A 26909-nucleotide genomic window follows, 5' to 3' on the forward strand; every position below is an offset into this window, starting at 1 on the left:
TCACCAACCCTACACCTAACCCTAAGCCTCACAGGAAACTTTGTGCATTTTTACTTTCTCAAAAAAACTCATTCTGTATGATTTATAAGTGTTTTGAAAAATGGGGACATGGGTTATGTTCTCATAAGTCACCCTCTCCTTGTAATACCTGTGTCATACCCATGTCATTATACAGAGTTGTGTCCTGATATGTCACAAAAACAAGAACACACACACACACACACACACAAACATGAATGTGCACGTACAGACATGCACACACACAAAGGCACACATACACAAAAACACACAATATGCTCATACACTCCCCATATTCACACATATTTATTGTTGCAGTCATTCATTTAAAATAAAACTGTTTTTGTGTCAAATCACTTGGAGTACCCTTAGTTTTTGTATATTTTGTCTACCTGTTACAACTTACCCCAGTATGTGTTACAACCTACCCCAGTAGTGGGGTAGGTTGTAACAAAGGACCACCTTTTATTTGTCATCATCTCACAAAGTCTGTGATATAGTTGAATACATTTAAATTGTTGCCATTTGTAGTATAAACATGTGAGTACTTTGCCTAGAAGTTTTAGACTTGTAGCCAAAAGACAAAGGTCATTTTAGGCGTTGAAGAAAAAAGTGTTACAACCATCCCCGGTCTCCCCTACTTGAACACGGTCAAGTGTATGAGGCCCTCCAAGGAGAGACTGCAGGGGTCAAGATGTTTCACCGTGACGTTACAAAACTCATCCTAATGCCAAAAAAAGTAGTTTGTTTCAATAGAAATTGTACCCGATATTACATTATGATTAATGCCATAACCCACCATAGACACTAACAGCTTGTATTTAAGTTGGAAGCAAACACTACCATTCAAAGTTTGGAGTCAGTAAGTTTTTTTTATGTATTTTAATTGCTTATGCTTACTAAGACTTACATTTGTTTGATCACAATACTGTAAAAACTGTAATATTGTGAAATAATATTACAATTTAAAATAACTTTTGTATTTGAATATATTTTAAAATGTAATTTATATGATGTTATATGATGCATTATTTAATGTGATGCAAAGCTGAATTTTCAGCATCATCACTCCAGTCTTCAGTGTCAGCTCATCTTTCAGAAATCATTATAAAATGTTGATTTTCTGTTCAAGAAACATTTATTAACGTCAATGTTAAAAACAGTTGTGCTGCTTAATAATTTTTCGGAAACCGTGTCTTTTTTTAGTCTTTACAATCACTTTTGATCAGTTTAATGCATCCTTGCTGAATAAAAATATAAAAAAAAAAAAAAAAAAAAAAAAAAAAATGTTTCATGACCTGTAGTGTATTTTCTAAAAATATAACCACTTCCAATGCTGACCAATAGATGTCAGTGCTTCTGCCAAACAATCTAAATTTACCATTGCAACTATATTTCCCACCAAAGCACCATACTATAGTTATTAGTTACTTTTACTACAATAAAACTGTACAGGAACACCTTTTGAGTAGATTAGCATTGCAGAATATATCCAAGGAATATACATGAAACAACATGAGAGCATGTATGTCATCAACTCTTGTACTGTTGTTGGCCTTAGTTTGGTTTTGTGATGTAAAGGTGATACTAAGCTTACATTTGAGATGCTTATCAAAAGAGTTGTAACTACCACAGATGACTTTAGAGGGACACGTCGAAACATGATCTTATAGATGCTTCTTCAATGACGTTCAGGTTAGCATTCATAACTAGCGGTTAACAAAATGAACTCTCTTTCTGGCCTGCTGAACTTGAGTCCGAGTGCTTCTTTTGACACTTGTCAACAGTTTTAAAGAAACATCCCCTCTCCACATCCTCAGCATCCACCCCCAGCCAATCCCATCTCTAATTCCCTCCCTCGCTCTTTTCATTAGCCTCTTAAGGGGGCATGGATGAGGCCCAGTCAGCCAGCCTGAGGTGGCAGCCATTGGAGGCCCACCTGAGGGAAAAAGCATGTGTTATCCCTCTCTCTCCCATCCAGCTCCAGTCAAAAGTTCAAAGCTGTGTCTTTAAAACAGAGAGTGGTGTGTGTGCTGGCTCCCCTCCAATGCGGGGTCACAGTTTTGCTGGAGTTGGAGCTGGGGAGATGAGAGGTGCCGGGTGGCCGGGGGTAGGTCCTCACATGAAAGGTCTGCAGCCGAGGAGAGAGTCCCAGACCCAGACACAACACAAGGGATCAGACTGGCCCCCCATCCCCCTTAGCTGCAACACTTCCCACCAAAGAACAGCTGGAATGTGACCTGTTCCAGAACTGAAGCCAGGATTGACTGACAATAGAATCCACCAGGATGGGGGTAATCGCTGCTCTATCATAAAGTATGTCCCCCCTTATCAAAGCGCATCCAAAAACGCCTCATGAAGCCCCACAACCACAGCTATGCAAACTCGCAACTTGCAGAAAGTTTCGCAACAAGAACCATCCAGGATTTGCTTGGAAACGTCTTTAATCGCCCTTCTGGTGCAGTTCCATAAATGTATAATACATTTTCAATGGTTGGACAAAAAGTGGTTGAATGTGACAGGTAGCTCAAACAAACATAGTATTGGTCACTTCGGTTTACACTTTTCTGGGGAATCAGTTAAAAAACAGCTTACTGAGAATTGCCTCTCCATGTTAATATGGAGCTTATTCCAACTTCGAAAAATGACACTCTTCAGCTTTAATGAAGTCCTCCAGAGATTTAGATGACATAAACGCCCTAGTACTTTGTGCTGCTGATCTCCTTCAAAACGTCACAAGTCTTCTTGTTGATAACCTCTCGAAGTTTGCGAACACGCCGTACACTAGAAGTGGCCACGAAGCTGTCGGGCTGCAGCACGGCCATGCCGTTGTGAACGTCCCCCATGATGATCATCTGTCCCTCGGCTCTCGTTATGTTCGGACAGGGACACTTCCAATCCATATTGAGCAGTGTCACCTCCAGAGGTTCTTGCCCAAAGAACCGCAGCCCCATCTTCACGTCCTTCAAGATCTCCTCCACAGTGATGAGCGCGTGGCCAGAGTCGTGGTCCTCGGTCAACTCCGAAATACATCCCAAAACCACAAAGTCGCTCTTGCAGAAGCTCGGGACAATCTTCTGCCGGGGTTTGCACAGCTTGCAATTGTGAGTCTTGGGGAAGGGGCACATGTCCTCACAGGCGTCCTTGCTCTCAAAGTTGTTCTCGTTGCCTCCGCAGTAGGGCTGCACGATGTGTCTTTTAAGCATCGATATCGCGATGTACGAATCCACGATAGTCACATCGCAGGATGTGCGATGTAGGCTGTCGTAGTTGATCCGTTATTCATTAACTGTACGGCCAGCTGCTCTCCGGCCCTTGACGAATGTGATTCGCGGATTAATTGCGCAGCTTAACCATCATAGAGTGAAAGTTTATCATTGACAGGACTGAAAAACACATGCAAGTTTAACAGGGCAGAGAGAGAGAGGGAGCGCGAGAGAGACAGAGACAGAGAGCGCGCGCGAGAGACAGATTAGAGTACCATCAATGTTTATAGAAATGTATATGGATTTATTTTGCATGTAATTTTTTTTTCTTATGAATATATATGTATTTTTGTTTTGTTTGTTTCTATTCTGCTATGTACAATGCTTTGGCATATGTACCTTTGTATGTCATGCCAATAAAGCAATATGAATTTAATTGAATTCAATTGAGAGAGAGAGAGAGAGAGAGAGAGAGAGAGAGAGAGAGAGAGAGACCGAGAGAGAGCGAGCCCTTTTCAAACAACACGAGCGCTGTCTTGCTCTCTCTCCCCCGCGCATATTAATCAATTGACACAATGGTGTCGATGTTTAAATAATTTTAAATGAGAATGTAAGTGTGCTCACCCCATTTTTGTTTGTAAGAAAAAATATCGCTATATATATCGCAGAAAAATAAAATATCGAAATGTCATTTTTTCCCAATATCGTGCAGCCCTACTCCGCAGCCTTCATAAACAAACGACTGGCATTTCTTGAGTGTGTAGCTGTAAGCCCAGCCCAGCAGGGACCATAGGACCACTTCATGCTCTTCTCTCTGCAGTCGCCCATATCAGGTGTTTTCAGACACTCCTCAGCAGGTAGTCATGTGAAATTCATGACCAGCTCTGGATTGCTCTGCTCCCTGGGGACCACAGAGAGTGGGAAATGTGCTTGCACAGATCCACCCTGGTTTGAGGCAGTGCAGGTGTAGATGCCAGCATCCTGGACCTGGGCGTTGTATATGACCAGCTGGGCGATGTTAGTAACTACTATGTTTCCTTGCACATGGTTGGGTTGCATTACAGTGTTCTCTTTACCGTCGATCTGTTTTTCCCACGTAATCGCCGGCTTCGGTTTCCCTGTGACCTCGCAGAGGAAGCTGGCCGTTTCGTTCACGAACACAAAAAGTTGTGTTTGATTGCTGACCAAAATGGGACGTTGAATGTCCATGGGTGTGGTCTCAAGATGGGCGGTGGTGGGCCGGGCAGTGGTCTCTGCTGGAAGAGGGCTGGTGTTGGACAAGCTAAAGTGGTACCTGCAGGTGACTTCGGTGAGGGTGACGCCCCTGGTACAGGCCTCAGCATCCATGTAGCACTTGTTGTAGTAGGTCATGCCATCCGAGGCGCATGTAAAATGGGGTTCCCGTCCACAACGGTCTTGGCATTTGCACACCGGCTGTCCGTCCCAGATTACACACACTGAACCCTGTTGGGTGCACATGAATTTGTCACAAGTGACCCCTTTGGGCATCGCTACTGGACCTTTCTTGCCCTTAACGTCCATGTAGCGGTCAGCCACACAGCTCTTGCGTCCACAAACATTTGAATAGCATTTCTCAAACGCCTCACAGTCCTACAGGAACAAAAAGATGTCATTAAGTGAAGTGACATTCAGCCAAGTATGGTGACCCATACTCAGAATTTGTGCTCTGCATTTAACCCATCCGAAATGCACACACACAGAGCAGTGAACACACACACACACACACTGTGAGCACACACCCGGAGCAGTGGGCAGCCATTTATGCTGCGGCGCCCGGGGAGCAGTTGGGGGTTCGATGCCTTGCTCAAGGGCACCTAAGTCGTGGTATTGAAGGTGGAGAGAGAGCTGTACATGCACTCCCCCCACCCACAATTCCGTCCGGCCCGAGACTAGAACCCACAACCCTTCGATTGGGAGTCCAACCCTCTAACCATTAGGCCACGACTTCCCCACAAAGGAGTGTGCCCAAAGTTTGTGGAAGTTATTAGCTTGTCTGAAACTGTAGGACTGTTAGAAATCCATTTTTTATGTTAGCATAGGCTAAAAGCTAATGTTTTTCACTGAATTCAAACGAGGAAAACAAAGTATGTTTTAAAACTTATTGAATTAGGCATTTTCTGGTCTTATAGCAATTTAAATGGGTCAATATGCTATACTTAATGACATCTGGATTGATAAATAGACTTAGTTCTCAGAAAAAAAAACATGTTATTTTATACTTTCCAAAAAGAAAACATAGTAGGGGTCGAAAAGCTACGCGGTCACATCCTTGTGCGTAAAACAGGGCACCTTTTAACTCTTTAACACCCAAGACGTCGCCTGTTTTTTGAATGGACAGCAGGCGCACTGCATAGACCACACGGCGCAGTGCACACTAGAAACTGGCCACTCGGTATGTTAAACACTATACAGGACGCAAATATAAACGAAAAAAGATGGTTTGTTGCCACACACTGTTTTGCATGTTCAAAATGATCATATGTACAAATTGAGTACACGTGAATGCACCAGTAATCTGTGATTACGAGACGGAAACTTCTTTTTAAAGCCTGACAATATGAGCTGAATGCCTAAAGACTTATGAACTAACTAATTGGAACGGTTTACAGTCAATATTGGGTGTAAAGCATTACTAGTAATTACATATTGTAATTTAATTACTTTTCCCTTTGAGAGTAAAGTTTTTTTAAAGTAATTATTTAATGACTTTGATGTAATTGTATTAAATACCTGTATAGAATATAGATCAATGAAACCGAAGTGTATTTCAAAATCAAAAAGTAGATCATCTAATTTTTTAAGTGTGCGTTTTTGATTTAAACTTCTCCCTTTCAGTACTTCGGTCAGTTCGAGAATAATTTATGATTTATTAAAAACAATTATGTTCAAAATGTTAAACTGGTCAAGGTTGATATTGGATTCAGAAAGCATTTAGTAATAATTTAATAATGCAATACTTTTTGGAGAGCGTAATCTAATTACACCATTGAAGATGTGATTAGTATCTAGTAATGAATACTTTTTTTACAGTAACATAACCATCACTGGTTACAGTAAACAAAATTAGTATGCCATTTTATGAACGATTAATTAATACTACAGATAAAACTTGCTGGAGACCAAAGCATACTACTTATTTACACAGTAAAAAATATATAATAAAAAATATTATCAAAGTTAAATCAACAAAAATTATTTAGAAGTCTTTGTATGTTTTTATATATACAGTCTATGTACTTCAAAAATGTTACATTGCACAAATATATATTTAGTGTTGTTTAATCAAACTATATTTCCCATTATTCTGGCAACAATATAAAAAATGCACAGTAAAAAGCATCAATCACATACCTAATGCACCTCCTTTGCTTTTCATTACATTGCAGTAGCATAAAAATATCGTCCTGTATTTGTCAGAAGGTAATGATAGGGAGAAACATATTAAATTGAAAAAATGTAATTTATTCCTATGATGTAAAGCTGTATTTTCAGCATCATTACTCCAGTTTCAGTGTCACATGATCTTCAGAAATCATTCTGATATTTGCTCCTCAGGAAACGTTTGAAAATATTTGGAAACTGTAACACAGGATTCTTTAAAGAATAAAAAAAAAGTTAACAAGAACAACATTTATTTGAAACTGAAATCTTTTCAGCCCTTCTGAATAAAAATAATTACTTAAAAAACATCTTCCCGACTCCTGTTATGTACACTTAATGGAAGTGTACATACTACCGTATATTATAATGATTTGAACACAGAGTCTTCAATTGATGTGTCCCATCCGACTGTAGCAGACATGAAAGAAATGTGTAGCTGTCTCAGTTTCAATTCATGAAAACATGTACCACCTGCACTAAATCAATGCACTGCAACAGAGGAGTGATTTAATGGCGCTTCCACTTAAGATGAATCTTTTGTGTGAACTTATGAACTTTCTGAAAGGTATTAACGCTGTCTGTATGCCGGGGCTCCCCTCTAGCACTCAACCTGTCATTACCTCTCATAAGCTCATTATATCATCTGACTTGCACATAAAAGAATTAGTAACACTCAGCTGAGCTTTGTTTTAAACGGTCTTTCTATAAACGACCTGTACATGGCATGTCACAGTCAATTCTCAACACAGCAGGCTGTTCTTATGCAAGAGGTGCACAATGTGGAATCGGTTTTCATAAAAAAAATACCTGTACACAATCTGCCTCAGACTTACTGTGTTTAGGGCAATTTTTTTTAAGAATAAAAAAAAAAAAAATATATATATATATATATATATATATATATATATATATATATAATAATAATAATAATAATAATAATAATAATAATAATTATTATTATTATATATATATATATATATATATATATATATAAAACACAAACACATTATATCATTCACACACACACAGATAGATAATTAAATTATTTATGCATAATTATTACAAATATATATTTTGATATTTTAAATTGTTACAATAAAACACTTCTGTTCTATTTAAAACGTTCTGTTTGTGAACAATATCATAACGATATTGTATTATGAATAAACATGAATTAACTTTGAGCATTAGTAGATTTATAAAACGTAGCATATAAATAGATGCTATATTTAACTGGTTATCTTTACATATTACACAAAACAAAACACAGAGAGAGAGAGAGAGAGAGAGAGAGAGAGAAAAAATGAACAGAAATGCTAATATATACATGTCTATTAATTTTTTACTTCGCTATATAAACACACACTTGTCTTATAATGGCTATATTAGTTGAGGGGTTAATATGAGTCCGCTGTTCTCTGATCAACAGAGATGTCTGGTTTGAAGACAGACCCACTGAGAAAACAGGTGTTTACTGAAAACTGAGCGAGATCTCATGCTAGTTTCACCGTAAGGGGTAAGAGATGTGATGTGGTATGAAGACATGGAAAGGTAACGCCACTATTTTAAAGTAAACTGAGAACACAACTGCAGTCGTTTATACAATTTTCTCCGGATGTTAGTTACAATAAATAGTTTGCATGGGATCATTCGCACATTTTTTAGTTCTTGCACAAATACATTGATTCTAGAGTAATTTCCCGTTGTCTCGAGAGGCCTGCGTGCTTGTGTGAGCTACAGCGTTTCCCTGAAAATGTTCAACTGAGTGAAAGAGGTCAAAGGGCAGTTGGTGAACAAAGTTAGTCCCCAATTTCTCAAATAGGTCGATGTGAAACAAATGTACGAGTTGAAATAAATTTGTTTCTTTCCACCAATCCTGCAAAGAATGGTTCGTTGTTGTTTAGAAACATATATTGAATATCAAACTTTTAGTGTAAACATCTATTCCTCTCAAATGCTGATCCAAAGCTATATTTGGCATGCTTTATGCTGCTGACTCCATCTAGTCTAGTGGCTCTGAAATGCTTGTGTGGACCCCACAGAAGAGTTTAATGGAGTGGAAACACTTCCTTCCTCCTACAGAGAGCATTAGCGATGTCTGGAGTCTCTTTTCTACAAGACTAAGCCTGTCCTCTATTGGCAAACTTCAGCAATGGCACCCCCCCCCCCCCCCCTTAAACCTAAAGAAAGATGCATTTTAACCCTTTCACCTTTTGCTGCATGTTTGTTCAAAGACACATTTTTTTTGAGAATAAAAAAACCTTTTGTTGTATAGGATTAGGGAGAAAGTATAAAATATTCAAATGCTGCTGTTAAGTTAAGCTGTATATGACCTCTAGAGTATGACTAATAAAAAGTTTACAAACTTTAAATGATTTAAAAGCCCACACATAAAAAAAAAACCCTTTACCCTATATAAAATGATAAAGATGGAAGGCCGTTTCTGCCACTGAATAAAAAAATAAAAGAAGCTAATTGCGACTTTCTCATAATTCTGCCTTTTTCGCAGAATTGCAATTCATATCTTGCAATTCTGACTTTATTCTGCGTTTGTATAACTGACTTTATAACTCGCTATTCTGACTTCATCTTGCAATTCTGGCATTACAACTTTTTTTTTTACAACAATTTTTACTTTAGAAATCACAATACATTTAAAGTCTCAATTCTGAGTTTTTTCCCTATAATAAACTTGAAATTCTGAGAGAAAAAAAAAGCCAGAACTGCAAGTTTATATCTCCTAATTTTGACTTTATAACTTGCAATTCTGACTTTATAACTCGCAATGGTGTGTTAGAAAACAAGTCGCAAATAAGTCGCAAGATAAAAAAAGGACGCAATTACTTTGTTTTATGTATTAGCAGAAACGGGCATTCATACATAAAAGCTTTAAAATGTTTTAAATGAATATATATATATATATATATATATATATACACACACACACACACACACACACACACACACGGTCATGAATCTTAACAATTTTACAAAAGTAATATTTTTATTTTAAGTTGCATTAATCTAGGTTAATATGCAGTAAACTGTCATTCATGTTAACCATACACAGAAAAAACACAAGAAAATCCATTGTATGGTTTTCCAGCTGTCCTTTAGTTAATTGAGAACATATGAAAGAACAAAAATCAAGATGGTTTCCTTTCAACTGAAGCGTATAATACATTTAATCCTCAGATTCTAGTATTATATAATACAAAACAAATCTGCACATAAAAAAACATTTAATGTCAATAATTTATCAATGTCTTTCCAAGAGGCTAATGGTACATCTCAACAACAGAAGCGTATTGTTAACAAATGTCTAATGACCGTATGCTTGGTTAGACAGTCAAACCCTCAGAGAAAAACTAAAAACTATTGGTAAGACAAATCTTTAGAAATTCTTCTCACAGTAACACAATCTCTATCAAGTCCAAAAGCTAGTTTACAACAATGTAGTGTTTATGCGCCGCTTCTAAACCTAACCTCAAGCATCCCCACCAAAATTGCGACCAGGAATTTATTTAACGCCTACGATCAATAAAGCAGCAAAGTGTTTAGTAGAATGCCACTACTATTACCTCTATTATCTTGAACACAGTCCCTGCTTCTCAGATATGTGAAAACTAAGCACTCCAGAGAAGTCAATATGATGCTGACTGGAAGCTCTCAGTGGTTAATATCCCATTTTTCATCTCCAATTCGGCTCCTAAGTAGGGGAAAACGAAGAAATCTTTTGCTACATTATCAAGTTCAAGAGAAAGAAAGGACATTTTGTGTTCACACATGAGGCTGATCTACTTTAAACAGTCCATGCTAGTTTATAGGAGGAGTTATTTGGCTTACAGTGATTGAAGGAACAGCATTCAAAATACAGCACTGAACTCTCAAGGGCTGGATATAAAGGACGCTTCCCCGATAATGGCAAGGTTTTGGTAAATTGCACAGAGAGTTGTCTGGGCAAACAAAAGGGGTTTTGATTTCAATGCATTGGTATGAAATTAGCGTGGCTTCCTCCAATCAATGAAGGCATATAAACCACTAAACGACCGATTGGCCAGCATGGTGGACAGACCTCTTGCGATAAGACAGTATGCATTTGTTTGGATGTACGATGAAATGCCTGAAGATAATATAGAGGCAAGGTAGTGATGCAAAAGTGATGCATTTCAATATTTTCCAAAGTCAAGTTGTAAGCTGAATGGATTTGAGTATTCAAATCAACAAGAACAAGCCGGTTACAATGGAGGAGGAGGCACTAAGGATGCATCTGTTAGAGAAGGAGAGGAGGAATAAGGCTAACGTGTCATATGAACCATTTACCAACGTTTGGGATTTCAGGAAGCAGGTAAACTGAGTCTGTGAAGTGAAGCTAGTAAGTGAGCCTGGAGGCCTTCATGTTGTAGCAGGGTCTGTCAGTCAGACCTCCCTGACCTCCGGAGAACAGAGACAAGCTTTCGGTTTTCTCCAGCACCACCTCCAACTCCTGGAAATCCTGCAGCCGTGCCACGTCTTTATCCTGTTAAAGAACATGTATACGCTTGAATGATCTGAAATAGGGTTGAACGATAAAACGGGTTTAAAAATCACAATTTATACTTCTCTCGATATTTGCACACTGGCTATTTATCATTAAAATATAAAGTATATATATATTTTTTTTTTCCTCTGACAGTAGTTTTATCTTGTATTGATATGAAGCGTTCATGTGTATGGTTGCCAGATGTTAGGAAATCCCCCAGTCAGAACCTTTCTCTTAAAATGGATACATTTTCTGCTGAGTGCTTTACTTAATATTCCTAAGATGGCAACTAGGGCTGTGCAAAACAATTGAATGCGATTTTTATGCACATCTCATCAGTAAAGACACTCCTGTAATTAGAAGTATATCCCCAGCATGTGCGTTCAGATCAGGGTTGCCAGGTTTTCACCAAAAATCCTGCCCAGTTGCTTCTTAAAACTGGTCCAAAACTAGACCAATCGTGCTTCCGGGAGGTTCCCCGATAAAAAAAGCTTCCCGGGGTTTTTCAGCAGTTTTTCAGCAGGGTTGCCTTGGTAAAATTCACATTTTAGGGGGTAAATATCACATTATTGGTAATGGGATTGCTTCAAACCGCGGACATGAAAAACAACCGCAGACTTGGCAACACTGGTTCAGGTGGAGCGGCAGTTACTGCACAGAGCCTTAGTCTACCGACAACTAACACAAAATCGCTTTCAAAATCGACAAAGAATCGCCTGCAATCTAAACATCGATTTTGTGTAAATTGTCAGTGAATTACGGCTCGGTGTAGTAAATGCCAACACCAGTGTTGCCAAGTCTGTGGTTGTTTTTCATGTCCACAGGTCAAAGTGACCCCAATACAAATAACGTGATATTTAGCCCCTAAAATGCAAATTTTACCAAGGCTACCATGCAAAAAAAAGTATATTTTAACCCAGGGAAGCAATTTTTTATCGGGGAACCTTTTGGAAGCGCGATTGGGCTAGTTTTTGACTAGTTTTGAGAAGCAACTGGGCAGGATTTATTGTGAAAACCTGGCAACCCTGATCTGAACGCACGTGCTGGAGATATAGTTCTAATTACAGGAGCGTCTTTACTGATGAGATGTGCATGAAAAACACATTAGATTTTTTGCACAGCCCTAATGGCAACCATGTGCAGAAAAAAGAAAGAAAACAACAGCTGTAAATGTGTACGATGCAATATTTCACTCAAATGAAACATCCCATGATGCACTAGGGCTGTTCAGCTGAGTAAATTTAAATTTAAATTTATGCATTTATCCAAAGCGACTTACAGTGCATTCAGGGTATCAATTTTTACCCATCATGTGTTCCCGGGGAATCAACCCCCCAACGCTTGACATACTCTACCACTTGAGCTACAGGAACACTAAAAAATTTCATTTGTGTTTAAAAACAGTAAAACCTCAACTTCACCAGTGTCTGCAGTTTAATATGATAAAATGGCCAAAAGTACTGTCAGTTTTCAGACATTAGAATCAAGTTTGCCGCTACTGTTACAGCTTGATGTTAAAAAGCACTGCTCAGATTTACCAGCTCAGCATTAACCAAACCGAATGTCACTTTTATGTAGCATCAAGATGTCTAAGAGGCCTTAACTAAGTCACGAGGAACAGATCAAAATCCCTATTCCTCCTTCAACAGCTAGACATATGCATTTGTGCAGGAAGTGATGTCTTTCTATTAATCCAAGGGAAAGCTCAAACAACAATACTGGCACCAGGATGACTCTGTCGTTGTGCCCAACAAAGCTCTTAACTCAAAACATGATTTATAAATGTAGCATAAATTCAAATGTTTTAAAAAACTAAGAGTTAGTGTGTTAGAAAATTCATTAGCATTAATCCGTTACTATAAATTTATATATACATGTATATACACATTTGCACCAATGCACCTCCATTTCGCAGAGGTGCATTGAGTCATATGAAAGGGTCTTTAGATACTCTTCACTGACTAGTTCACTGACCGTCAAGCTTCCTAATAAATCCACACTGTTTTAGATGCTTACGACAGAATACAAATATCAGGGGAACACATTTATATGTAAACATGTTTTAAATCAGATTCATTCAAGGGATAGTTCACATCAAAAGGTTTAAATTCGGTCATCATTCACTCGCCCTCAAATTGTTCCAAACCTGCATTTGTTTCTTTCTTCTGCTGAACACGAAAGAAGATATTTGGAATAATTTTAGTAAACAAACGGTTCGCAGTAGCCATTGAATTCCACAGTATGGAAAGAAATACAATGGAAGTAAATTTTTTTTTTTTTTAGACCAAAATTCTTCAAAATATCTTCTTTTGTGTTCAGCAGAAGAAATAAAAATTTGAGGTAAACGATGACAATTTTCAGTTTTGGGTGAACTATCCTTTTAAGTTTCCCTCTTCCCCTTTAAGAAATTGTTTCTGACATCTACATTAATGTTTAAGGCTATAATTTTTTCCAATTAAACACCCCAAAACTATCGATGAAAAGCGAAATTATTGTAATTTAAAATAAATGAATTCAATTATAATCAAATAAAAATAATGAAATAATCCAAATAAATTATAATTAAAAGAAATTAAACCTTTCTTTAAAATGTTCTTGTGTCTGACAGCAAATGCGAATGCAAAACTGCTAATGCTACAGTATTTGTGTACTGCTTATGTAGAGCATCCAAATCAGTCCGAGGACCCGTCTCTGTTAGTTTACTAGTCTCTGAAGGCAGGTGGCTGTGAGGCAGATGACTTGACTTAGCTGTTAATAGGCTCAGGCCTCACCTTTCTGAGCATAGTGTTGGGCAGCTTGCGGATCTTCTCCACGTGTTCTGCGCTGATGTCCAGCTCGCGGCAGCACACACGGAGGAGGCCGCGGTACGTCAGCTCCTGCCGGTCCAGCTCCACCTCGATGAAGTCGTTCTCCCTGACGTTGGTGTTCTGGATGCGCACCTTCAGGACGAGCTCTGAGAAGAGACGGCATGTCTGAGACTGGGACTCGAGGAATCTCTCTGCATTCCTCAAACCTGTCTGTTTGAGCGCTTGTGCATTTAAAGAAAGGGTGTGTTACAAACCTGTTAGTGCCTTTAAGTCATGTTACAAAGATCGAATTTATGAGATATGTATATTTTAAAGTCAATATGTATTTAAAGTGCCTTAAATGTAAATGAACAGCTGTGATTTTGAATAAGATGTTTGCGGTCACTTTGATGTCTTTTGTTTTTAATAAAATGTATATTTTTATTTAGTGAGGATGTATAAACTTGATCCAAAGTGACATTTATAATGTTTAAAAAAGATTCCCATTTCAAATAAATGCTATTTTACCTTTCTATTCAAAGAATCCTGGAAAAAAGAAAAGTGTCAACTTCCAGGAAACTATTAAGCAGCACACTTTTTTTTTAACATTGATATGAAATGTTTCTTGTGCAACAAATCAGCATCACAGAATGATTTCTGAAGGATCATGTGACACACTGAAGACTGGAGTAATAATGCTGAAAATACAGCTTTACAACAGGAACACATTACAGTTTTGAACATTCAAATACACATGCAATCATTTTAATTGTAATGATATTTCACTAAATTGTTTTCACTCAGTTTCTGAATAAATGCAGTGTGTTAGAAAATTCATTAGCATTAATCCGTTACTATAAATTTATATATACATGTATATACACATTTGCACCAATGCACCTCCATTTCGCAGAGGTGCATTGAGCATTGAAAGGGCCTTTAGATACTCTTCACCGACTAGTTCACTGACCGTCAAGCTTCCTAATAAATCCACACTGTACCTTGTACATTAACAGGAAAAGTGCTGGTGAAGAAGAAGGGCTGGAAGGCCGGCATGGAGCCCCCGAGCTGGGAGCAGTTGATCTGCTGTGGGATGGAGGGCTGCCGGGTGACCGTGGGACTGGGGCCCTGCGGCTGGCCGGTGCCTCCGCTGGGAGAAGGAAGCGAGGGACACACCGGGCCGTTCTGTGCTATGGGATGAGGGTGTGTAAACTCGCAGTGGTTGTTGTGAGGAGTCTCTGAGGAGAGCTCCATGGGCAGGCCGTTCTGCTCCATCACGGGGATGAAGGGTAACTCCTGCTGGCTCTGGCTGTCTGAGTAAAGGCTCTTGGGCTGCTGATGCGGAGGCGGAAGCTGCTGCTCTTGTGTCGGTGATAAAGTCGCTGGTTCTGACTCCAGGGGCTCTGCATGATTGTTGGTGCCGTTTCGCTGTGCTATGCTCAGGCTGTCGTTATCCATCTTGCTGTACAGGAAGGGCGCGTTGGAAAGATAGTTCGGGATGATTGGCAGCTCTGGTTCCTTCACCTCAGGCACGTCTTCCTCTTCCACTGGAGACAGATCCACAAGCATTAATGTGTGTAGGGACAGTGGGGTTTTGGGTTTAGGTGTACAATTATTATGTTAATTAATTGATAAATCAATTATAAATTATCCCTATGGCCAATGATTGACAAACTGGCAGTGATAAAATTAAAATAACTGAATTTTTTTTTTAATTAAATTCAATAGTTGAACAAGTGAATTAAGGCATCACAATATGTACAGTATGAAAATGTATATTCATTTTAAGATTTACTAAAAGGTTACATTTAACAATGTTATTAAGTCTGTAGTGTTTTTAGAGGTTAACTTTAAGCTAAAGCTTTAAAAAGTTGATGAATGTGTCAAAACTGAAATATGGAATGTCTTAAATTTGCATTTAATAACTTTTATTGCCATCAAAGAGAAGTGATGAAAAATTGATAATGTTATGGCTGATAAATTCTGTAATATTTTAGCTAAATAAATAAAAAAAACTTAAAACTAAAAGCAATATAGTTTTGAATGCTACCAATTTGGCATCACAATATTATAAAAATGTAAATAAAATTAAATGTAACACCATGTTTTAAAGAACTTCTTTAAGATTATTTATCTATATTTAGCTTTTATTTTTATCTTAATTATCGTTACCTTCTCAGGAAAGTGCATTGTTAATTGACCATGTTAACACCGACTAAACGTGTAAATAAAAAATTTAAAAATGAAATAAAACTACAGTTTTAACAGCTATACATGAATTTGGATAATCGCAATGTTATAGAAAATATATTAAAAATACAAAATAAATAAAAACAACGTAATAATCATTTCGAGATTTGTTGAAGATTACATTCAAGTGTTAAAATATTTGTTTTTAAAGATTAAGTGACAGCAATGGTAAATCTAAGTATTGAAATGGTGAACAATTCTACATGCAAAATCAATTATCAAATACTGATGAATATAACAACAATAAATCTCTAACATTACTTGACAACTAATACGACAATAATATATTGTGCACCCCAAACAAAAACAGACTTAAGACATTTGATTTAATATGCAAATGTATCATAAACACGAGTCACATGAATGCATCTGAATCGGTCATGATTTGTATTTATGTTGCATTTCTATTCTAACACAGAGGTTCTCAACTTTGGCCCTCCAGCTCCAACCCTAATTAAACCCACCTGAACAAGCTAATCAAGGTCTTCAGGATCACTAGAAAGTTACAGGAAGCTAAACGCTGCAAGAAAGTGGACCTCGCGGGCCAGAGTTGAGAAACTCTGTTCAAGTATACACATTCCAGTCAACATTACATTACTAGGCTACAGACTGTAAATATCTAGCCGTATAGAAGGTATCAGAGCACCGAACACATCATGTCCTGTGATACAGAAGGTAGGATTTGTGAAAACATACCCCCAAGCAGTCTTCTGATTTCAGGTTTGGAAGTGAGTTGAACGGCTAACTCTTCTTTCGCTGTCAGAATGTCTTTGTCGGCTCCGGCGTTCAACAGATAGGTCACGATGTGTCTGTGGTTTCTTTTACAGGCCCAATGCAAACACGTCCTGGAGGAGCAAGGGACATCAGAACTACTTAAACATGGTTTGCAATGTGCACTGCATCAGAAAAACGAGTTTGAATGCATTCAGGCATTACTAAAACACTTTGGCATGAATGTCAGGACAAATCTAACACCTCCGTTCAGTCGCTCAACAAATATCCACCGTTAGAAAACCAAGAGCATGTCAGGAATGTTGCCAGGCTAGATGAAAGGTAAGGGCTTTTCTACAGAGCTCATGAACTACTCCGTTTTCTTCATTCCTGCTCTGCACATTATAAAGTGCTTCCTGCATTACATCATGACCCTGGGCTTATGCATTTTAAACCCTATTAAAACCACATTTAAGCAATGTACATGTTACACAAAGTAAAACAATCAGGTGCAAGAAGGTAGAGAGGTGATTAGCAAAAGACAACCAATTACAAATCGCCTAACACATTTGGCCCCGCCCCAAATCCACACCATTGGTTGATCCAGTGTCGCCTCTGCATATTAAAATGAAAGTGTTTTTATGTAAGAAAAAGAAAGGAAAGATTTCATTGAGGAGCAGCTGGGGGAAGACTAAATGAGTCGTTCGCACTGAAATTAAAGTTTCATCACCTTCAAGACATTCACAAGATTAGTTCTTCAAGGGAACAGATTTGGAGGAATTAAGCATTACATCAGTTGCTCACTAATAGATCCTCTGCAGTGAATGGGTGCCGTCAGAATGAGAGTCCAAAACAGCTGATAAAAACATTACAATAATCAACCAGTAATCCACACAAATCCAGTCTGTCAATTAACATCTTGTGAAGTGAAAATTATAAAATTGTATAATTTTATCATTTGCTCACCAAAGGATGCTTTGCAGTGAATGGGTGCCGTCAGAATGAGAGTCCAAACAGCTGATGAAAACCTCACCATAATCCACCAGTAATTGACGGGACTCTAATGAATTGTAAATCCTCTTGTTTTTCACAAACAAATCCACCAAGACGTTTCAAACGTAAAAAAATACAAGTGTTTTATCCATAAAGTATTATTGTCTGAATCGGGAGAGAAATCTGCACAGGCCAAGCAGCATTTACAAGCGGAAGCAGTTCTGCACAAATATGTCGATGTGAGAGGACAACAGGGAGGAAGTGTTATTATGGACTTGTATTCTCATGCTAATTACTGTGATGTTTTTATCAGCTGTTTGGACTCTCATTCTGACGGCACCCATTCACTGCAGAGCATCCACTGTTGAACAAGTGATGGAATTATCCAGATCTGTTTCAATGAAGAAACTAGTTTATCTACATCTAGAATGACCTGAAGGTGAGTTCAAGTTTTCATTTCAGGATGTACTATTCCCATGTTCACTCCACTAGTGTTTTCACTGTCTGTCAGGTAATTAGGAATAAAGTCTGTCTCGGAAAAGGTTAGTATAACCGTCTGGAGGTGTTGATACGCACCACCCGTTGATCTCATTCTGAGAGTTGATGTTGACTCCGCTCTCCACTAAAGTCTTCACCTCTTCAATGTCTCCGATGGCACTGGCCTCTCTCAGACGCTCCTGCAGCTCTATATCCAGCGATGTCGTTGACATTATTCAAGTCTAAAAGGAAATACAAGCTTCATACGAACTGACACACACTGCTTTTAAGACCGGAGACAAGAATAGACACTCAACTTGCTCCGCAGTGGCTTGAACTGTTGCCTGTTCTGGATGATTTTCGACAAACGAGTATATTTACAGTCTCTAGACTGAAATCAGATCAAAACGGCACGGTGTAATAAATCGGGCTGTGTTCAAATAATCTTTCGCCGACTACTGTAATCCACTCGTATGCGCCGCACCTCCCATGATGGGGGCAGTATTCTGTGTAACACCTTTAGATCATGATCTTTGGTTCCTACTGACGATAATAAATCATTCTTCACAACTAAGATAAGAGTCCAGAGTTCAAGGAAGACCAAAATATGTAGTCAATAAACAGACGCAGTGCAAATCTAATAAACTGATATTAGCGATTGATCAAGGAGCATCATGGAAGAGCAGCAGTTAACTGTGTAGTGTAGTTTCATTACATTTCAAACAAGGACTCACAAATATTTTGCATTGAAACGTGATAATTTACATATTTAGATATTGGCATTCAAATATTTAAAATTATGTTTGTTGATATTTTAATTCATGTTACCCACCGATGTGATAAGCACACCTGAAGCAACTCCCGTTGCATTCAAGATAATGAATATAAAACAATTGGATTTTGCAAGAATCTACGGTTAACATGGTCAAAGTTTAAATAACACTGCCAATCTATAATCCAAATAACCAATGGTAATGATCAAATAAATTAATAGATATTTGGATCTCAGTGTGGCTCCATCAATATTATGTGCACATCATTTTAAACAGTTGTCTATTATTATTTTTTTTGTGTGTGAAAAAAATACATCCTACAAAAACACATTTCAGAAAAGCTTATGTATTATTCAGTCCACTCAAATCTAGATACAGTGTGATACTGATATCAACCTGGAAAATAAAAAAAATCCATTTACAAGCCTTTGATGACTCAAGGCAGTGAATCATCACACTATCAAGTCAATAATTTTTTATAGCAAGGACGAGGTGTATAAGGCATGATGTCAGATTAATTTGCAATGGATCACGGCCAAGCATTGGATTATAGCCTCTAGCAAAAACCTTCAGAGGAAGATTTTCAATGAACAGAAGCAGGCAAGGGAGGCTTGACATGGTGTAGCACCTTGAAGTATATTTTCATCATGCACCAGGTTTTGAATTAAGCTATACAATGTAGTAATAAAATGCTTACGATTTTCTCCAATCGCAGTCCATTTCCTTTGGCCTAGTGTTTTTAGGCAATATAGATGCTGAACTTTTGCCAGCTATTTCCTTCATCACTAACCTATATCTCAAGTATTTTTCTAACACCATTTAACAAACCCTAAAACAAGAGAGAGAAAAAAAGTTTAAGTATGCAGATATGCAACAAATGTAGAGAATGAGAAACAAAAGCAAGCTAGCTTGATAGTGTTGTGCAGGCCAGAGGTGAGATGTGCATCACGTTGATGTTCACGATAAGGTCACATGACTCTGAGTTCTTCCAGCTCTGAGACACATCTAGATAGATGTCTGGCTTTACATTCTGCAGCTTATAATACCTTCTATATGCCTCAATACTGCAATAGATTAGAATCACAATATGGTACTTAAAATAAGTTCTTAGACATTTAACATTTAGTAGCAGGAATCAATTTATGATATGCAGCCTAATTAAAAAAAACCTAAAAATTGATCTAAAATTGAAGGGACAGCCTAGTTCACCCAAAACGTACAATTGTGGAACGTCCTCGCCCTCAAGTTGTTCCAAACCTGTATGTGTTTCCAATGCTATCTCACGACCAATTTGTACGTATTTTCGAGGTGGCTTATTCGTACGAATTTGTACGACCTCATTCGATTTTATACGATTTGTCTAACGGCTAGGTTTAGGGGCTGGGTTAGGTGTAGGTCATTCCTACAAATTCATACGAATTGTGCAACTCGTAAAATACGTACGATTTAGCAAAAATCGTATGAAATTGTACGAGTGTGGTCATATGAATTTGTACGAATTAGCCACCTTGTAAAATATGTACAAATTGCCGTGAGATCGGGTTGGTGTTTCTCTCATGCTGAACACAAATTTGAAGAATGCTAGTAAACAAACAGTTGTTAGTAAGCCATTGATTGTCACAGTATTTAGCATTTTGCTTTCCATACTATAGAAGTCAATGGGTACCGCCAGCATTCTTCAGAATATCTTCTTTTGTGCTCTGTCAGAAGTGTTGCATTGTACTATAAATAAATTAATTGTAACTTTAATGAGTTAATTTCAGTAAATTAGCAAACTTTAATGGCCTCGTGGTTAGAGAGTTTGACTCCTAACCCTAGGGTTGTGGGTTTGAGTCTCGGCCGGCAATACCACAACTTTGCATAAATGCATAAATGGCTGGCCACTGCTTCGGGTGTGCGTTCACTGCTGTGTGTGTGCACTTTGGATATGTTAAATGCAGTGCACGAATTCGGAGTATGGGTCACCATACTTGGCTGTATGTCACGTCACTTTAAATGATTATGTGGATTTTATTTGGCTATTATTTTAACAATATTTATTAAGCCCGCGTGACATCAGCTCTAAATTAAATTGTTTCTAAGTTGAGCAATTAATAGAATTTTGTTAAAAATGACAACTTCTTTGTAAATGCATGCACCTACCTGTATGAATAATGCAAAGACCAAGAACGTGTGGGCTATTTTGAAAGCACTCTTACCCTAAAATGCTACACACACACACAAAAGACTAAATATGAAGGTTAATGTGAAGTCTGTTTAATTTAGTCATTTACTAAACCTTTATTTATGGGTGAAGGATGAGACACCATTTTGGTGTCCGCATCATATTAAATAGGCTATATAAAAGGGATTTAGCCTACATTAGCCTACAAATACAGTAGTTATAAGGCATATTAAATGCAAGTAAGTGTCTGCTTTAATGTTTCAAATAACTTTTGTAAAAAAAAAATAAAAATAAAAGCTGATGACATCCCTTTTAACTAGACATCACGGGGCCCCTATAGTTTGTTGTTCATGGTTCCGGGGGTTAATGTTAATGCTCTTGTATGTTCTATTATTCTGGGAGCAAGAACCCCCATAAAGAAACCATACCACCAAAGATAAATTGTGTTCAATAAACTCAAGTAAATTTAAGGGTTCCTGTCTGAACTATTTTTCTACAGTGAGCCTATTAGCCTGAAAAGATGTTCCTACTGCAACTTCAACAAGTAACGTTATATTCCTTGGAATCACAACCATGAAAGAGTGTCAGTGTGCAGAGATACCGACAAATAATTTGCTTTATTACACTTCCGAACACAAATGACTAAGTACAGATTTGGAACAACATAAACAATGACACGGTTTTATTATTTGGGGTAGTATCTCTTTAATTAGTTCTGTACTGTTCTGCAGGATCAGCTACAGCAATGAGCCACAATTTCATTAAGAAAATCTACACACTATTTATTTTCACCTTCATTTTTTTATGAAAATTATAATACACATTATTATTATTATTATTATTATTATTATTATTATTATACAGTGAGAGGAAAGAAAATAAAATAAAAAAAATTTGTGATACAAGAAAGTCTTAATTATGATTCCAGGAGTTCTTAAATTTTGGGATGGAAAGACAAGAATTGTCATATAGCTTGATGATTAAGCTTCAAAAGGCCATGAATTCATAAACATGATCGCTAATAACTGATAAATTGTTTAAGGCTGAAATGGGAAGTTTGTTTTATAAAACTTTGTTTTTGTGAAAACCCTTATCTGAACTGTAAATCATGCTTTTTAGAGTTTGCATGTAACATTGCTTTTTCCCGCTCATGTGGTATTAGATTTATTTGTGCATGAATCAAAAAAGGTCTTAAAAAGTCTTACATTTGAGATTAAAAATCCTGCAGATAGCCTGTAAATTGGTAGTGCCATCTGAGATAAAGCAGAGGAAGTGACCGATGCCTTTATTTTGTAGCACTGGGAGTGAAGCTGACCTTCAGCAGATTTATTTGGAGGGGCAGAAAATGTTCAGTAATTGCCAGAAGGGAGGGACTTTTTTTTTTTAATACTTAATGACATGTAATGTTCACTGTTTAAATATGATCTGTATTTTTGTCACTCTTTAAACAAACCAAGTGTGATTCCAACAGATTCATACATTGCATTTTCAGTTAAACACCAATAGCCCACTGTAGCTTATCTTTATGTTTTAGGTGTTTGCTGTGTTCAAGGGTTAGCGTTACTGGACAGCATCCTACCCACAATGCTGCCTGAATTGGGGATGTTTTTCATCGAGCAGTTCACCAGCAGGAAGACAGACCTTCAGAGAGACGGATGCCAGTTTGCAACTAAACTGTAAGTTAGTTTAGTTATCATTTTGAAAGTTGGTAATGTGCTTCAGATTACATTTTCAAACTTTTCATTTCATATCAGAAAACGCTTTCAACTTAAACGAGCGCTTCGCTATCCATGGTACTGAACGCCTTCTGCGTAACGCTACCAAACAAATAGTCATGCAAATATCCGTGTATGCATTAAAACCTTTGTGCTATTCTTACTTTTCCTACAGTTGAAGTAGGTTATCATTTCTCTGTAGGCATATTTATCACTGTATTCATCATTATTCAAGGTCTAAAGGGGATTAATCTCGTTCTGTAGCTTCACCGTGTTTTATAATGTCTGTTATGCAAAGCGTGATGGTACTGTATTGTCAGGGATTCACACGTACGAGTGCGTGGGTGCGTTTTCTTACTAATATGAGAGGATTTTATGCCAGCATATAGTGATGATGACTCAAGCTCTTGCAGATGATGAGAGCCATGGCTTCGTCACCCACTCCTTTCTTCCCGTTATTCACCCATAAATGCTCATACTGTGAGTATACTGGTTTCTCCTCAAAGCAGAGGCGTGATTGGGACTGTCTGTCTGCAAAACTGAGGTGAGGCGGGGGACACGGTATGAATATAGCTCGGCTCATGAATATTAATAAGGTGACGTTAATTTAACAAATTTGTGTCACTATCCTTCATAAATCATTCGAATAGGTTGAATTGGTTGCGCAGGAATCATTTTTTATTAGCAGTGTTCGAAATTTGTACAACTGAGGCGACATACTGTTTGCAAGGACAATGTATTTTGAGAGAGAGAAAGACTCAATGTTTTTTAGAAACAACTTTTTTTATTATTGTTGTCTGTAATACAAGACAAAGTGGAAACAGATTTGAGGTAACATAGGTAAATAAACTATAGTTCATATAAGAAATGTGGAAACAAATCTGAGGTAATATATTCACTATAAAGAAATCATGCATATGTCCCTGTTGGAAAATGCAGTTTATGCATAGGTGCGTTTAGGGACTGTTTTTAGCTAGTCAAAACTAGCCTTTAACTAGTTTACCAGTTTACACAGCTATAAAGGCCAGTCTAGACCAGCTAAACTTAAAAAAAATGGTAACCTGAAAATGGTAACATCTACATGCCTATTATGTACTGGTTTCCAAGTCAACTATATTAATTAACATCAATGATCCAGCCTTTAATGCATTCATTTATACAATTTTTTTTTTTCAGGTAAAAATAGCTCTAACAATTGTTACCACTTTCAATTGCTAACCCACGGAAGGCCGTTTCCGCCACTGATTTTTTTTAAAATTAATAAATAATAAAATAAATGTTATTTTTATCTCATAATTCTGTCTTTTTTCCACGTAACTGTAAGATATAAATGCTCAACTGCGAGTTACAAAGTGCAATATTAGGGGGAAAATACTATTTTCTCAGAATTGTGTGTTTATATCACAATTCAGAGAGAAAAAAAAGTCGCAAATACCTTTTATAATATATATTTATATATCTAAAGTGTATATTTAGTGGCGGAAACGGGCTTTCATGTTAACCAGCCACAGTGTGCTAAAAAACAATTTATATGTAGACCAGCTATACTATCTTGAGCCCTATTTTCCAACAGGGTTACAATAAATACATTTCACAAATACTTTGTCAATGTGTAGAATCTGTCCTCAGGTCCAGCCTGGGACTTAGAATGTAATAATTCTTACGTAGTTGAATAATTATTATTCATAGGTTTGAAACAGAGTCCCTAGCGTTACTCTTTTACTGTATTTGACACCTCTCAATTGGTGTACTTCGTTTAGGGGTGCTCGGGCCCATCACGCGCCGCAGATCGCTGCTGAAACTCGGTCTGCGGGCGAGCGGATGCACCGCGCCACACGGCTCATGCACGGCTCTTTTGTTTCTCTTTCTGCTGCTCAGCGCTTGATACGTGTGGATGGAGATGTCTCGATGGAGAGAGGGTCTGGTCTCTGTGGGGAGCCCTCCCAACACCGCCAGGGTCTCGAACATCTCCTCCAGGTTGGTGCAATCTTTAGCAGACACCTCAAAGAGGACGCTGTCCTCCCCAAGAGACTGGCGAATATCAGCGTGCTGCACGGCTCTCGAGGAGTTTAAGTCAGTTTTATTACCACAGATAAGAAGCGGAAGCTGTCTGTTTTCTTTGGACTTGGTCAGCTTGGATTTGGCAGTGAAAATCTCCTCGCGTAACGAGCAGATCTCCGTGAAAGACTCTCGATCAGTCACGCTGAACACCAGCAGGAATATGTCACCTGTTGGGGTCATAAAGCATGTAAAATTAGATATCTGTAAACCTGGGGCTATAATTAAACCAAAAGTAAATAAGTAACAATAAGTGCACGTACTGACCTGTCAGAATAGATAGTCTTCGCTTGGCAGGAAAGTCTCTCTCTTTGGACGCGTCCAGGATGTCTAACTGGTATCTCTCTCCACGGATGTGATACAGTTTGCTGTGAAAGTCTTCGGTCGTCGGCTCGTACTGTTCCTCGAATCCATCATCACCTAGAAAACGACGGATAATCGCCGTTTTGCCCACTCGGGGCGCGCCGAGCACAACTATGCGCCGGTAATGACTGGGTTTTACGCTGACCAGCTCGTCGTTTTTACTCTCATATCTCATGTGCTTTGTTTTATGGAGCTGAGGCGCGGAGACAGGATCCAGAGATCTCCGGGGTTTGCGTTCAGACGACGAGGGTCGCTTTCCAGTGCTGGCGGAGCGCACCACTCGCATCTTTGGCTCTGGATGTCTCCAGTGCGACGCGCACTGCAAATGCATATCAACTGTTGCGGTGCCCTCGGAGTGATAGCTGCAACAGGAGAGCATCGCGGTGCCATCAACAGAAAGAAGAGCTTTATCAGTTGTGTTCACCACCATGCTCCTCGCTGGTATCGTCCAGAACGACTGGTGCTGTGGTCGGCAGGACGGCGGAAGGGGACGCGCAGCACTCTTGGTGCAGTGATTTGTACGCGGTTCCCGCAGTGCTTTTATATGCTGATGATGGATGGGTGGTCTCGTGTGGTGCGTCATTCAACGCTTTGGGTTCGTCTGGTGAATCTGAACAATTCTGCTGCCTATTTAAGGTATTGCCCACCGCAGTGTTACTTGGATCTGGGCTATTCTTAGCCACAGAGTGTTAAATTCAGTCAGTTAAATTCAGCTATACCGAACTAGATCCTACTTATGAGTACTGATGAAGTCAAAAGTTTACATTTTCTAGCATAATTTGGACTGAAAATGCTTGACAAAATAATGTGAAAAGTGGTAAGCTGCAACTCAAATGAGTTTGTTTTGTATATATTAATATAATTAGGTTGTTTGAGTGGCGTTAACTATTATGTTTAATTTAATTGACCTTTCTATTTTTCCATGTATTGTCATAAGTAATCATGCATTTGTATAGAATAAGTGGAAAACAAGTTAAAAGCATGATTTTGAGTGTTTTTGACTGCATTTATTAAATCAAAAATATACAAAATCAGTAATATTGTGAAATTATTATTAAAATTTCAAATATCAGTGTTCCGTATGAATGCATTTTGAAATGTATTTTATTCCTGTGATGCAAAGCTGAATTTTCCAGCAATTAATACTATTCAGTGTCACTCGATCCTTCAGAAATCTTTCTGATTTGCTGCTCAAGAAACATTTCTTATTATTATCAATGTTTTTCCAAGCAGGATTTGCATGTTGCAAAGAAACAACCAAAAGCCAGTCTGGAACGGCCCACAGCTCTCCGGTCTGAAATACTGTAAAAAGGCAAGCAAAACGATGAGTTAAAAGATCCAGTGCTTATAACACACTGCTCAAATAATTCAACTCATGAACCAGAACCAATTGTTGTATAATATTGTTTTTGAAATAGATACGTCAATGTGCAGCTTTCAGTAAAGAAGCATGAGTAGCATGTGGGTGGTA

At 38.1% G+C, this 26909-nt stretch overlaps 2 protein-coding genes and 1 pseudogene across 2 annotated transcripts; all 3 read right to left on the reverse strand.

Annotated features, from left to right (window-relative positions):
• Positions 1-2517: 2517 nt before the first annotated feature.
• On the reverse strand, positions 2518-4825 carry LOC113042062 (WAP, Kazal, immunoglobulin, Kunitz and NTR domain-containing protein 2-like; annotated as a pseudogene).
• Positions 4826-9598: 4773 nt separating this feature from the next.
• Positions 9599-18890, reverse strand: LOC113052218 (ankyrin repeat domain-containing protein 40-like). Its single transcript, XM_026216608.1, has 5 exons — positions 18465-18890; positions 16881-17029; positions 14936-15481; positions 13920-14101; positions 9599-11145 (listed from the first exon to the last, which is right to left on the reverse strand). The coding sequence occupies exons 1-5, from the start codon at positions 18596-18598 to the stop codon at positions 10999-11001; spliced, it is 1158 nt and encodes a 385-aa protein (XP_026072393.1). The 5' UTR covers positions 18599-18890; the 3' UTR covers positions 9599-10998.
• A 5623-nt stretch (positions 18891-24513) lies between these two features.
• On the reverse strand, positions 24514-26131 carry LOC113042071 (GTP-binding protein Rhes-like). Its single transcript, XM_026200640.1, has 2 exons — positions 25343-26131; positions 24514-25245 (listed from the first exon to the last, which is right to left on the reverse strand). Exons 1-2 carry the CDS (start codon positions 26019-26021, stop codon positions 24737-24739), a joined length of 1188 nt encoding a protein of 395 aa, XP_026056425.1. The 5' UTR covers positions 26022-26131; the 3' UTR covers positions 24514-24736.
• Between the last annotated feature and the right edge of the window lie 778 nt (positions 26132-26909).

The sequence above is a fragment of the Carassius auratus genome, chromosome 3 (assembly GCF_003368295.1).
Source record: "Carassius auratus strain Wakin chromosome 3, ASM336829v1, whole genome shotgun sequence".
NCBI lineage: Eukaryota > Metazoa > Chordata > Actinopteri > Cypriniformes > Cyprinidae > Carassius > Carassius auratus.

What these genes read in the sequence shown, in the direction of transcription:
- LOC113052218 (XM_026216608.1), bottom strand. Translation starts at nt 18,598, where the DNA reads ATGTCAACGACATCGCTGGATATAGAGCTGCAGGAGCGTCTGAGAGAG. An exon ending in CAGAATGAGATCAACGGGTG is followed by an intron (nt 17,030 to 18,464) that starts GTGCGTATCAAC and finishes TTGCTCCTCCAG; the next exon opens with GACGTGTTTGCATTGGGCCT. An exon ending in TTTTCCTGTTAATGTACAAG is followed by an intron (nt 14,102 to 14,935) that starts GTACAGTGTGGA and finishes GTCTCTTCTCAG; the next exon opens with AGCTCGTCCTGAAGGTGCGC.
- LOC113042071 (XM_026200640.1), bottom strand. Translation starts at nt 26,021, where the DNA reads ATGACGCACCACACGAGACCACCCATCCATCATCAGCATATAAAAGCA. An exon ending in AAGACTATCTATTCTGACAG is followed by an intron (nt 25,246 to 25,342) that starts GTCAGTACGTGC and finishes TGACCCCAACAG; the next exon opens with GTGACATATTCCTGCTGGTG.